The sequence below is a fragment of the Alexandromys fortis genome, unplaced genomic scaffold (genome assembly GCF_014885135.2).
Source record: "Alexandromys fortis isolate MF-2015 unplaced genomic scaffold, M_Fortis_MF-2015_v1.1 scaffold_5, whole genome shotgun sequence".
Lineage (NCBI taxonomy): Eukaryota > Metazoa > Chordata > Mammalia > Rodentia > Cricetidae > Alexandromys > Alexandromys fortis.
In genome coordinates this window covers 16,930,025-16,943,285 of record NW_026067924.1, presented here as the reverse complement: position 1 = coordinate 16,943,285, position 13,261 = coordinate 16,930,025, and the positions used below count along the sequence as shown (strand labels likewise).

At 42.0% G+C, this 13,261-nt stretch overlaps 1 protein-coding gene across 2 annotated transcripts; it reads left to right on the top strand.

The window, feature by feature from the left end:
* The first annotated feature begins 6,325 nt into the window (after positions 1 to 6,325).
* On the top strand, positions 6,326 to 11,854 carry LOC126501764 (olfactory receptor 2B2-like). 2 transcript variants are annotated; one of them, XM_050142617.1, is made up of 2 exons: positions 6,326 to 7,237; positions 11,840 to 11,854. In XM_050142617.1, exons 1-2 carry the CDS (start codon positions 6,326 to 6,328, stop codon positions 11,852 to 11,854), a joined length of 927 nt encoding a protein of 308 aa, XP_049998574.1. The 2 variants fall into 2 exon arrangements, with proteins under 2 accessions (XP_049998574.1, XP_049998572.1); XM_050142615.1 differs by lacking the exon at positions 11,840 to 11,854 and having other exon boundaries at positions 6,326 to 7,267.
* The last annotated feature ends 1,407 nt before the right edge of the window (positions 11,855 to 13,261 follow it).

Here is a 13,261-nt window from a genome sequence, read left to right as displayed (position 1 = left end):
GGGGGAGAAGATTGGGGGAGGGGGAGGGAAATGGGAGGCTGGGAGGAGGCGGAAACTTTTTTTTCTTATTCTCAATAAAAAAAAAGAAAAAAAAATGACCAAAACAACTTGAAAACGAAGGGGTTGTTGCTGTGGCTATTGTGACTTGGCGAAGATTCAGTCATTGAGCCTGGAAGAGCATGGCAGCCAATCTCAGTCCATGTCAGTTAGATCAGAGGACTATTTGGACAGCAGTGGGCCAAAAAGATCAGGGGGAGAGGAAGGAGGGAGGATGAGGAGGAAAAAGAGGAGGAGAGGGAGGAGGAGGAGGAGGAAGAAGAAACAAAAGGAATTGTAGACACAACACACCACTGTGTTGTAATTTAGCAAACATGTAATACAGCAAAAGCAGTACTGATGAAAAATTATATCCACCAGTCCCCACATCAACAGTGAAAGATCACAGATAAACAGCCAATTGTGGTGACCCAAGAAGATGTGCTACTCAAGCAAACCAAACCCAAAAGCAGAAGGAAAACTTAACGAAGATGAAAAGGGAGATGAAATGTACTCCCTCAAACAAGAAATGAGCAGGCAATTGTTCATGTAGTCATAAAATGGGCTCCGGGTGTAACAAGAGAAAAACACTACTAGGATACCTGTGGTGATGTGGATGAATTTCAAAACATTACGCATAGTTGAAGAATCTAACAAAAGTTTACAAACTGCATACATGAAAGTTTTGGTGTAGAGAGAAGTGTGTGGTTCTCACACCAGGTACCCGACATGTGTGAAGCTGTCAGGACTCGATGGGATGGCTTGTCTCAAAGCAAGGGTGATGACATGCAGAGGGTTCAATAAGCAAGGAATTGTGTCGAGGAGCTTGTTTTTTTTCTTGGAGCTTGGAGAAGTAATGGAAAAGTGAGAAAAGGGAGAAGACCTGAACAATTCTACAGATTAGATTGGAATGAAGGTATCACTGAGAACTGATGTGCTCCATGCACACAGATGAATGAGCTAGAAAGAGGTGGAGAATGTCTGTGGGTGAATATTACATACTAATGTGTTCACGCACTCTTAGATCATGCTTTTTATTCCCCATCCCCTCCTGCAGGAATCCAGAGTGATGGGGAGAAATGGCAGTTCCAGACACATCTTGCACTTAAGTTAAGGAAGTGTTTCTAGAAACAAGAGGACAGGACAAAAGGATGTAGTGGAAGCTTGGAGAGACTTATGTGGGCACAATTTGGGGGAATCTAAGGTCAAAATAACAACTGAATGGAAGTTCAACTGATAGGTTGGAGAGGGAATACACAAGTCCACGCTGCTTTAAACTGTGAACACGAACGTGGGCACTTGGTAGAGTGTCAACGAATCAACACAGAGGACTGGAAAAGGAGCTCTTCAAAGCCATGGTATCAGGGATGCAGATGAGCATCGATGAGATGCAGGAAGCAGAGGGGGGTTTAGTCAGACAAAAAAGACCAACAGATATCGAAGGATATCTAAAGGATTCTTCTTGATTCAATCAAAGGGTAACAACATGACCTTGCATGCTATCTTAGGAAATTTATATGTAAAATATTTTTTTTGTTCTCATCAAACTAAGTAGTGAACAGATGTGGTGACGCACCCCTGCAATCCCAGCACTTAGAAGGCTGAGGCCATCCTGGGCTACACAGCCAGATGCTGTCTCAAAAATAAATATCAAGCAAACAAACAAAAGCAATTAAATGGTTTGGGGAAACTCTCTGGATAGCTTGTGAAAAGAAAATAAATCCCTACTAAACATAATTTTAGTTTCCATTTGATAAAGCACCTCAGTTTCATGCCAGTTTGTTGGTGCTTGAAAAAGTAGAGCATCCCATCCCTAGAGGGAAGTTCTTTCCTGAGCTAATCAGTGATGAGCCACCATTTCCAAGATCTCCCTGCCTGTGTCCCATTGGGTCAAGTGCTGACTTTGTCACTATAAACAGAAGACTTTGGCAATGTAGACTTGAGATTTCTTCCACAAGGCCAAAAAACAGCAACAGTCTTCACAGAGGAAGTATTTTTACCCAGGTTTGCAAGACTGACAGGAAAAAATAATCTCTAAATATAACAGTAGAGTCCCTAAACTGTAAGAGACACGGAACCAATGGCATACCTTCCAGTCCTGAGCAATACTTCCGACTCACTTTCCAGACAACTGTGTTTGGGGACCTCAGAACTTCTCCACAGCAAGTGAAACTAAAGAACTTTATTCCGTTTGCCAAAATGAGTATACAGCTAAGCAGTGCAGGAAGGGGCCATCGTATCTGTGCATGTTAAATTGATTCTACTCGCATTCAAGGCCACGTGGACATCAAAGCAAGCCCATCTGTTCCCAATGCTTAAGTTGGTGGTAAGTAAACACATTTATACAAACTTCTAAAACAAGCATTAGAATTTGAGAGTTAGAAGACATCTCTCGTGGTCTTCACAGCAGGTCAGTGATCCCTTCTGTTGGCTGCTGAAGCAGATCTGGGCTCTCAGGAAAGCAAGCTAAGCTAGAGAAGACTATAAACCCAGGCTTCTGCCTTCAGGACTCAGCTTTGTTAAAGGGTAAATTTTAAGTAAAGTCTTCTGTTAATAGCGGGGCTGAGGGACCCCTTTTTATTTATGTTTATAATTCAGCAGAACAGGAGAGTATGGCCAGAGGGTATGTATCTCATCAGGGTATAAGGTAATGTGAGAAAGCACAAGGAAAGAGTTTCCCATAGAGAGGAAAATAACAGCTCAATCCCACTGCAGAAAATGAAACTGATGTTCGAAACGCTTAATTCACTTGCTCAACTGTGCAGTTGGCAGACCTGGAATCGAATCTTCTTACTTTCTTATTCCAATATTCTTGACTCATAAAATCTAAAGAGTTGTATCAAGATTTTGCTCACCTTTTTGAGTATTCGAGCTCAAATATGGGGCTAGGAAACTCAAGAGGGAGATGTGAAATACAAGGTCAACCTGTAACATGCTAAAAAATAAATATATAAATAAATACGGTAATGATATTATCCATTAAGGAAACATCCTAAACTTTGGGTTAAAATACTCTTAGATGACTGCAGATAAAACTTGTAAAGACCCCTCGGTAACTTTCTAGAACTCTCAATAACCTCTGTCAGCTTTTATCTCACTGCTGGGCTCTCCTGCGACCCAAATGTTTTCTGTTTATTTATTTATTTATTTATTTATTTATTTATTTATTTATTCACTGTTTGCTTTTTGCTGGCTAAGTGAATGTGTGCTCTTCCAAAGGAGAATGATGTCACCCTAAGGTGCTGCAATGCAGGTTTGTTTTGAAGGAGAGAAAACCTATTCGGTGGCCTCAAAGACACCAGCAGTACCTGCAAGCAAGTAAAGTAGGCATTAAGAGGCAAGGATAATAGCATACATAACCTATGTCATTTTATTAATGCAGCTAAGGGCACCCTAACCTTTGGTTTTATGTTTTTTTTTTTTTTTTAACTAGGAAATACTTTTTCCTAAGGCAAAGGCTGTAAGTCTGAGTTCAAATCACTTAAAATACAGGATGATACCAATATTATCCATAGGTATGCGTTTAGGAGTTCATAACCATTTTAGGGTCTCACTTGGAAGACGGATACATTCAGCAAGCTGAATAACGCACAGCGTGAGAACTGGAGCGTTAAATTCTTCCATGCCCTCCCTGCCTTTCCTGGCTGTCCCTCTGTGGTACTCTGCCCCAACAGTTCCTGCAAGAATGATAAGTGCTTCTGCTCCTCCCTGTACTGTGACGATGGAGCATGAGAGGATGCCACATATCACAGGCGCACTAATATGCCATTCATAAAGCAGTTATAAATTATGACTCTCGGGGTGAGGGGTCCTTTGATTAGAAATGAGTCAACTAACTTTCTCTCCTTTATCAATAATGAGGCTTCCTGGAGAGACAGTCTTTTGCTGAGTTCTCAGAAGAAACATCAGCATCGAGGCCAAGTCAGTGGGGTCATCAGTCATGTTAGAGGAGAACACGTGCTTTGTCCTCACTGGTGAGATGCCTCTTTAGCAAAAATACAGAGACCATTTTACCACTCAGTTAGGGAGACTTCACAACTTACCCAGAGAGGATCCAGTTTGGAAACGAAAGTAACTCTACCAGTCACTATACCAGGACAGCAAGTCCTTGGTGAACTGGGGTGATACACTCTTATAATACAAGGCTATGTCAACTGTATATTATGCTAAAGACCTGTACCCAGCATGTCAGAGGGAAAGGCAGGAGGATAGTGCCAACATCAGCTACGTATCAAGACTGAGCCTAGCCTCAGCTCCATAAGGCAAAAATAACAAAAATAAAACTGTAAAGTATGTGAAATGTATATTTCTAATATTGTTTATCCTGTTCTTTCTACCTTGTTCCCACAATTCTTGGCAATGTATGTTTCTGATTAAGAGGATAAAAATGTGTTTCTTCAATTCATGTTTTAAATGCCTTCATAGAGTCATACTGAATTTTAAGAAAGCACTGAGTTAAAGAAATTAGATTTCTTATGAAGATTTGAGTCTGATGGCTATTGAAGTCTTATCTAAAGTTACACTAGTCTGAAAATAGAAACCCAAATAGACTGGGGAGTAAAGCAATTAAAAACATTATAAGAGAAACGTGCTTATTTTAAAACTCAACAGACTACTGTCAGAGTAGGCCAAGATGCCTTTGCTCTCCTCTCTCTGCCTCTGTTTCCCAGGGAGGAGCCTCTTCTGCATTCCTTAGGGCACCTGTCAGTCTGCAGGCTCGGATTTAGATGCTGCACGCTGTGTGTTCTTTAAATGGGCACAGCTGTCCAGTCACACATTTTCACTTAAAAATCCATCCAAGACAGGGAATCCAGCTCAGATTTGCTGAACGCTTGCCTACTGCGCTTGAAGCCCAGGGTTCGGTCCCAGCACCACTACACGGGGAGTGATGGTGCTCACCTGCTAACTGCACTCTAGAGGTGGGAGAAGGGAGCTCCAGGTGAGCCTGGGTTACCAGGAAGTTCCATACAGGCTTGGGCACCTGATATCTTATCTCAAATAAAAACCTGACACTTAAAGTCTCTCTCTATAGCCATATATTTCAAATTTCTAAGATGGAAGCAAGGGGATGTGCCCTGAAGGAGTAAATGTTCTGCAAGGAGTAGAAAAAAAATCAGCCCCGTTTGCTAACAAGCAATGAATGAACAGGATGAACAGGACCAAAGCTGAAAAGTATAATTTCTAATGATAGCTAAGTCATAAAATAATTTCGATTATCACTGAGAGTTGTCTGTGATGCACACGTTCACAACAGACTGGTCTCAGAAGCACTGTCCCAATGCAGAGCTATGAACACTTCCTCAGAGTATCACAGCTCTCTGATGCCTGTGGCCCAGCACCTGCGCGCCTGTGGAGCAGGCACTGTCAACTGTTTACACAAAAGATAGCATCCACACTTAGAATCTGTTTCTTTGCCCCCTGGAGTTGAACCTGATTGTGGGGGTTGTAGCATAACCACTTGCATGCTTACATATTTGGAAAGAGAACACTGTAGGAGCTCCAAGTGACTCTTTTGAGCACGTCTGTGGATGCTTTGAGCTCACTCCTGTTTCCTCCCAGAGTTAGGCTGAGTGGGCGCACCTGTGACTCTCAACAGGCCAGAAAATGCATCTGTGTCCTCACCTTACAGATGAGGACCCTAAGATCAGAGTACAAGACACAGTGAAACTAGTTCCAGAAGGGCAGATGAGCCAGGCCCGCCAGCCTCACTGTCACAGCAGCTAACTGTACCTGTGGATTCTGTGACACAGCATTGGAGGATGAGTCTCCTGACACTGTCTCTGAAAACTTACGAGGTAGAAGCCATAATTAATGTCTGCACTTATTTGAGGGAAGAACAGGAATAGTGGGGAAATGAGGTTTACATAATTCTAACAAATGCCTGCAACCACACATTCTCACTGATTCTGGGAAGACATTTAAGTGAATTCAAATAACAGGAGCAATATCTCTGTCCCCCCAACAGCACATACCCAGGTAGAAAGACCCCAGAGCAACTGTCCACAGGACAGGCAAACACAGAGGAGAAGCTCTGTGACTGTAGAAACGGACTCAGTGCTGCAAACTCGAAATCGCTGTGGTAAAAACTGTTAGCAATCCATGAACACCTGTGGAAGATTTGACAGACGCTTAACCTTTTATCAACACGGTTTTCACACTAACAGATCAGTTTGGAAATGCAGGAAACACTCTGGCATCATCAATTCATATCTAATTGACGCGGTCAATAAACATGTTCACCGGCTTACTAACTCTGTGTTCCAGGGACCCGGAGACTGCACCATTTACCATGACTCTGGCCAATGAGAGCATCTCAGGGGAGTTCATTCTCTTAGGGTTCTCAGATCGGCCATGGCTGGAGCTGCCGCTCTTTGTGGTGTTTCTGGTGTCCTACATCCTGACCATCTTCGGGAATATGACGATAATTCTGGTGTCCCGCCTGGATTCCAAACTCCACACCCCCATGTACTTTTTCCTCACGAACCTGTCCCTGCTGGACCTGTGCTACACCACGAGCACAGTGCCCCAGATGCTCGTCAACATCTGCAGCTCCCGGAAGGTGATCAGCTATGGAGGCTGCGTGGTCCAGCTTTTCATTTTCCTGGCCTTGGGTTCCACTGAATGCCTTCTCCTGGGCGTCATGTCCTTCGACAGATTTATAGCCATCTGTCAACCTCTTCATTACTCAGTCATCATGCACCAAAGGCGCTGCCTGCAGTTGGCGGCTGCGTGTTGGATCAGTGGCTTCAGCAACTCAGTATTGCAGTCCACGTGGACCCTTCAGATGCCACGGTGTGGTCACAAGAAAGTGGATCACTTCTTCTGTGAGGTTCCTGCCCTGCTCAAGCTGTCCTGTGTGGATACGACGGCGAATGAAGCAGAACTCTTCTTCATCAGTGTCCTGTTTCTTTTAATACCTGTGACCCTCATCCTCATATCGTATGCCTTTATTGTCCAAGCAGTGTTGAGGATCAGGTCAGCTGAAGGTCGGCGAAAGGCATTTGGGACATGTGGCTCCCACCTAATTGTGGTGGTGCTGTTTTATGGTACTGCCATCTACATGTATCTGCAGCCACCGTCTCCTGCCTCCAAGGACAGAGGGAAAATGGTGTCCCTCTTTTATGGGATCATCACACCCATGCTGAACCCCCTCATCTACACACTTAGGAACAAAGAGGTAAAGGGAGCATTTAAGAGGTTGGTGACAAGGGTCTTCTTGATTAAAAAATAAGGATTGCCCAAATAACATCCTTATTAGTGTAAGTTTTTACAACCTCATAAATTATATTGTTTTCTTCTTTATTGAACTATTATGATGATCCTCATCAAATAAAATCTTGCAGAGAAAAAACTACATCAGCATTCTGCTGCCTAAATATATTCATTTCACAAGCCCTGGTAGCTGCCTTTTCTGATCACCCCAAACAGCTAACCCTACACTGCACATTTTCAAGCTTCATAATTTGTGTGTGCTTGGTAAGGCTCCTTAGATTTCTCAGGTACAAATCTGAGAATCCTTTCTACAGAAACAAGGCATTTACTATACATGCGGATACGCTGTCAGATATATAAGCACACCCCTCACTCTTTTAGAGATGTGTAGAAGTTTGAACGGAAGTATGTGATGCTGGCCATAGACGCATCTTTTTGAGGCTGTATAAAAATTCAGCTTTATTTCTACACCAACACAATTTAAATTCCACAGTGAATCCCCCACCCAAAGGTTATTAAACTATTTCATTATTTTATTTTTACAGTTTCTACTTCTATTAAAGTGACATCCTGTTTCATCTACTAAAAAAGAAATAATAATAAAGAGATATTTTAACCTGTAATCAAACTCTTGTTTGGCATTTTAAATGCTTTTTCATAAATGTATATATATATATTTTTTTCTCATTAACTCCTAAAGGAGATATAGTTTAAATGTGAGAAATAAGATTTGAAGTAAAAGCAACAAATGGGTGGTATTTAACATTAATTAGTATAGATATTTCAAATTCATTTTCTACACTGAAGGTACAGAAATATGATTGACAATATATTCCATAAAACCCTCACCTGGGAGAACATACTGCTCAACGATTGGCTGGAGCTCTGGGATTTGCATTTTAATAGACATACTAGGCATTTAAGATGCCTTTATAGAATAGAGAGTAAGAATCAATCAGAATAGCAAACTTCTCAAAGACTTTTTAAGGCATGGATTTTTTCAGCATGGAGTAGGGAGTGCTTTGTCCTGATATCATTGACATCAGATTGGAAGAATGGTCAAAAAATGTAGTTTCTTTCATAAGTAGAAGAATTCCTACCAGTGGGGGGGGGGGGAATCAAGAAGTTGATTTTAGGACAATGTGTTGGTGGAGGCTGCACTTTCATTTCCTGGCTGCCCAGGCCTGAATAATCATACAGAAACTATATTAATTGCAATTGTTTACCCTATTAGCTCAGGCTTATTATCTAACTCTTTCATCTTAAATTAACCCATTTCTATTAATCTGTGTATCAACACAAGGCTGTGGCTTACCTAGTAAGGTTCTGTTCTGGCATCTTTCTCTGTCAGCAGCTACATGGCTTGTCTCTGACTTGTCTACTTTCACTCTCTATCTCTTCCAGCCTGGCTTTATTCTGCTTTACTATAGGCCAAAGCAGCTTCTTTATTACCAAAGGTAATAAAACATATTAATAACATACAGAGGGGAATCCCACATCAACAATGGAAGAACTCATAGCAATATCAATACTATACAAGTCCTAACAAAGTTGACCATTTCTGACAATCTTGGAAACCAGATATTTATGAAACAAGGTTGAGTCAACAACCTACTCAATGCTTTTCTATTTCATTCTGTTTCAGGAGTTTTCAACAGTGAGATCAAACTTAATACAGTAATTCCTCTAAGTGACTAAAGGAAAGAAAGCAGACAGAAAATGACAGCTATAACACTGTGTCCAGTCTTGTGTAGATGTTGAGCTGGTGGTTGTGGCTTCAAGGGACAGAATTGCTTATTTTGATTGTGCTCATGAATGTCACACTAGAAAATATGGAATGACAGGAATGAGTAAGTGTCTCTGAGATTTACAAATGCTGGAGAGGAACCGCAGTGCACAGCTTATAAAGATTCTTCTACCCAAAAGGTTAGGGTCCTGGAATCTATAAGAAGAACTTGGTTAGATGTGAAGAAGATTTCCAAAGTTCCATAGGTTCTGTACCTGAAACCAAGGTATCAACCAGCCTGGCCATTTTTCACATTTGAGTGGTGAGGGAGGAAGCGTCCTTGGGAGGAACTGTCCCACGCCTGTTGCAGCTCCTGGAGGCCTTGCACGTGTCAGGTCGCTTATTCACAGCCATATGGTCTCACCTCTGGGTCCCTTCACAGTGCTTTCTCCACTTTGTGAATCTCGGTCAAATCTCTCTCAGTCTGTCTCATAAATATTCATGATGGCACTTGGGAGACTTCTAAATCATCTAGAATAAATAATTCCTCTTAAGATTCCTAGCCCCGCCTTTTGCTAATTAGGTAACACGAGGTATGAGGCGTGCCTGTACACCTATCTCATCGCTAAAGTGCTGAGCCATCTCTGCCACTGGGGATCACGTAGCCCTTCATCTCCTAAAGCAAGAAGGACAAAGTTAAGCTGTTTCCTAGAATCTTGATGAGATGGGCAAGAATCCACTTTGTTCTTATTCCTAGCATCATCCCTATCTTACTATCATGAGAAGATATTAAACTCTACATATTGTTCCTATTTGAAGCAGTAGAAGGGAGATTGCATTGCTTACTAGGATGGATATACATTGAACTAAACTTTGGTCAGAAGTTGGCAGGAGAATAAATTAAAAATCCCATCCCTTGGCTGTTGTGACTACAGCCACAGTAAACACGGGAGTGCAGATGCCTCGAAATACTGATGCCATTTCCTAGATGAGTGTGCAACAGCGAGGTTTCTGCTCTGTACACGAGTGTGCAACAGTGAGGTTTCAGCACTATAGATGAGTATGCAAGAGTGAGGCTTCTGCACTACAGATGAGTGTGCAACAGTGAGATTTCTGCATTATGTGGTATTTCTAGGTCTTTGAGGAATCTTCAAACTGTTTTCTATAACGGGTGTGCTAATTTAAATTGTGTTCTGTGATAGGTAACTAATTTACATTAGCACCAACAGTACCTAAATGTTCCACTTTATCTATGCCATCACCAGTATTATAAAGCCGAGTATGACTGGGGTGAAATGACAGAATGTCATCGTGGGTTTCATTTGCATTCTCAGCATTCTTAGAGAAATCCCCCAGCCATCTTTAAGTCATCCTTTTTGAAATGTCTGCTTAGGTCTGTTGCCATTTCTTCTGTCTTTTAAGGCCTTGCTATATCTTGAATTCCTCCTATATTCTGAATAATGACACATAGACAATTTGCAGACATCTCCTGTCTTTTATTTTCAGTTGCTTTCTCAGTGCAGAAGCATCTGAGCTTGATATGGTCCCATACACTTTGGCTTTTATCTCTTGTGTATTTAAGAGCTTGTCCAAAAATGCCTTCCACATTCTAATGCTGTCAAACATTTCCTCTATTTTTTTTAATACAAAGCCTGACCTATCTTGAAAATGTGTTTTTTTTTTTTTTTGCATCTTTGTTAAAAATCAGTTGACATAGAAGTACAGGATTAATATCAATCTTTCTATTCTGCTATCGCTTTGTTTGTTTTTATGCCAGAACTTTTCTATTTTGATTGTTTCTGCTTGATAGTATATTTTTAAACCAAGAAATGTGATTACAGTGTTTTTACCAAGAATTTTTGGGGGGGTGGGGGATTTGAGACAGGATTTCTCTGTGTAGCTCTGGAGCCTGTCCTGACACTCCCTCTGTGGTCCAGGCTGGACTTGAACTCACAGAGATCTGCTTGCCTCTGCCTCCCAAGGGCTGGGAAAGACTTTGTGTGTGTGGGGGGGAGGGAGATGGGTGTGTATATATGTTCATGGGTATATAAACATACATTTCAAGGGCCATTGAATATATCAAATGCCTTCTGCACCTACAGAGTTGAGAGTGAGGATTTTTGTCTCTACTGTGTGATATAGTATGCTTATTATCTGTTGGACTATCCTTTCAGCCCACGTGGTCATGATGAACTTCAACAAATGCAATCATGAAGATAGATGATTCACCCTGCGCCTTTAAATGGTCTGTCTCAAGGCTCCCACATCTTGTCAAACGTTGATCAAGTATAGTTGCTATGTTTTCTTCCTCTTAACCTCTTTCCTTAATTGAGGTGTTGGCTCTGTGCTTTACGAAGGACTCGAAAGGGATGATCTCCTTTAATGTCCTTACACCAGAAAAAGCCAGCGGATGAGGAATTTAGACGAAAGGGCAGCACGATCATATCATACAATGCCTTACACACAAGGAAGCTGCTCTTGTTGCTTGGCTCGTGCGAAGAGGAGCAGCATTTAGTCCGTGAGCATTTTAGTCTGGCGGATGGCAGAGGTAAGCAAGTAGTTCAGCTCATCACTCAGCGACAAACAATGAGAATCTAGCGTTGTTGTAAGTAAACAAGAGGGGGCGGGCATCAGGGATGGATGGAGGGATGGCTCCAACAGCAAAGGCACTTGTCATTCAGACCGGAAGACCAGAGTTCAATCCCAAGGCCCTACGCAAAACCTCTCAGCTTCAAAGGGTTGTCCCCTGACCTCCACGACACGCACAGCTTCACACTTGCAAGACACATACACAACACACAAATAATAATAACAAAGTAAAACTTTCAAAAAGAATAGTGACACGTGAGCCTTCCACCCTCTGAGTGGGGGAGAGACTGAGAGGCAAAAGCTTCTGAGGCCCCAACTTTAGCATCAGTGTTCTCTGTGGCATAAAGCCCTTTTCCTTTTCTTCAGGAGTCCTTTTCTCTCTTTACAATGGCGATTTTTCATTGAAGTCTCTCCTGAATGTAAGTTTTTTAAAGTTTCGATTTTGGACAGTTTAGCTCTGAAAAGTGTTCTTATTGCCATGGTCTCTCTTTCTCCAGTGCTGCTTCCAAAGGTGTCTCCTTCCTCAATATGTTTTTTAATTTAACAATGTGTTCTGGGGAAAATCCCTTTATCAGGAAAGTAGTGTATGTTTTCTGCTTGTCAGTGGCATGTTTTTAAATTTCTATACAGCTCCTTTTGCTGAACAGGTTTTACATTTTGATACAATACTGAATATCCTTTCTCCTCTATCACGGAATTTGGGATTTTGAGGCAACATACCTAAAAGAGATTGATTGGTTAATCTCCCACCTTCCCCCTACTTCTCTTAGCCTCATCGCCTGGCTCCACCCTCAGCTTCTGTCCCATCGTACATTCCAAATCCTAAAGACTTTTGGAGAGAATTTCCCCACCCTTTCAACTTCTCCAGAAGTTTTTGTAGGGCTGCACATTTATATTCTCATCCGGGAGGTGCCTGAAAGGAGACCCCAGGCAAAGCCAGACTCAGTATGCGCAAAGGAAAACCTAGTTATGACCTCGTTCACACACTCATTTCGACATTCCTGATCTCTTATGGAAAAGCTTCTCTTCTTTGGATTTTTTTTTGTTGTTGTTGTTGTTGATTGAGTACAGAAATCATACCTTGAGTTTGTTATATCATACAAAGTCGTCTAAAACGAGTTCACGTTTATATTTTTATGGAAGTCTTGATTGTGCCTTTTGGGAGAAGTTATCCCTTGATGAGACACTGCACTCGGTTTTCCTAAAGGACACCTCGGAGCTACTTCCTAAATCAATGTAACCTTGACCAAAACTCCTAAGGCGACCAGCAGGGAGCAGCACTGGATCCCACGAAGCTGGGCGGGTGTGGGGTTCCTCTTCTCCCTCTGCTCTGCTCTTCTGCGCCCTCTAGTTGGCCTGGGGAGTCCCCCCCCCCTTTTTTCCCTCCCGTTTCCGTCCAGGTTCCTAAGCGAGTGCTGAGAATTTTAGCCCTTGAGGTGATATTCACGGCCTCCGCAGGTGCCCTCCTCCTTACTGCCCGGGTCCGAATACCTTTCCATCCCTGAAGGGAGACTTATGGTCTTCAAGGCGGTATCAAGTTCCTGGGACTCCCAATGGTTGCAATAAATCAGGAAGAAGCATTACAATAAAACTGTAAAATAACATTCATACCTTCTTATTTAAAAATAATTGTATTTAATATCTTAAAAATAAGCAATATACACATTTGTAAGATTATTAGAGCTGCTCATACACCAA

Bases quoted from the DNA above. Each gene is read 5' to 3' on its own strand.
- LOC126501764 (XM_050142615.1), top strand. From the start codon at position 6,326: ATGACTCTGGCCAATGAGAGCATCTCAGGGGAGTTCATTCTCTTAGGG.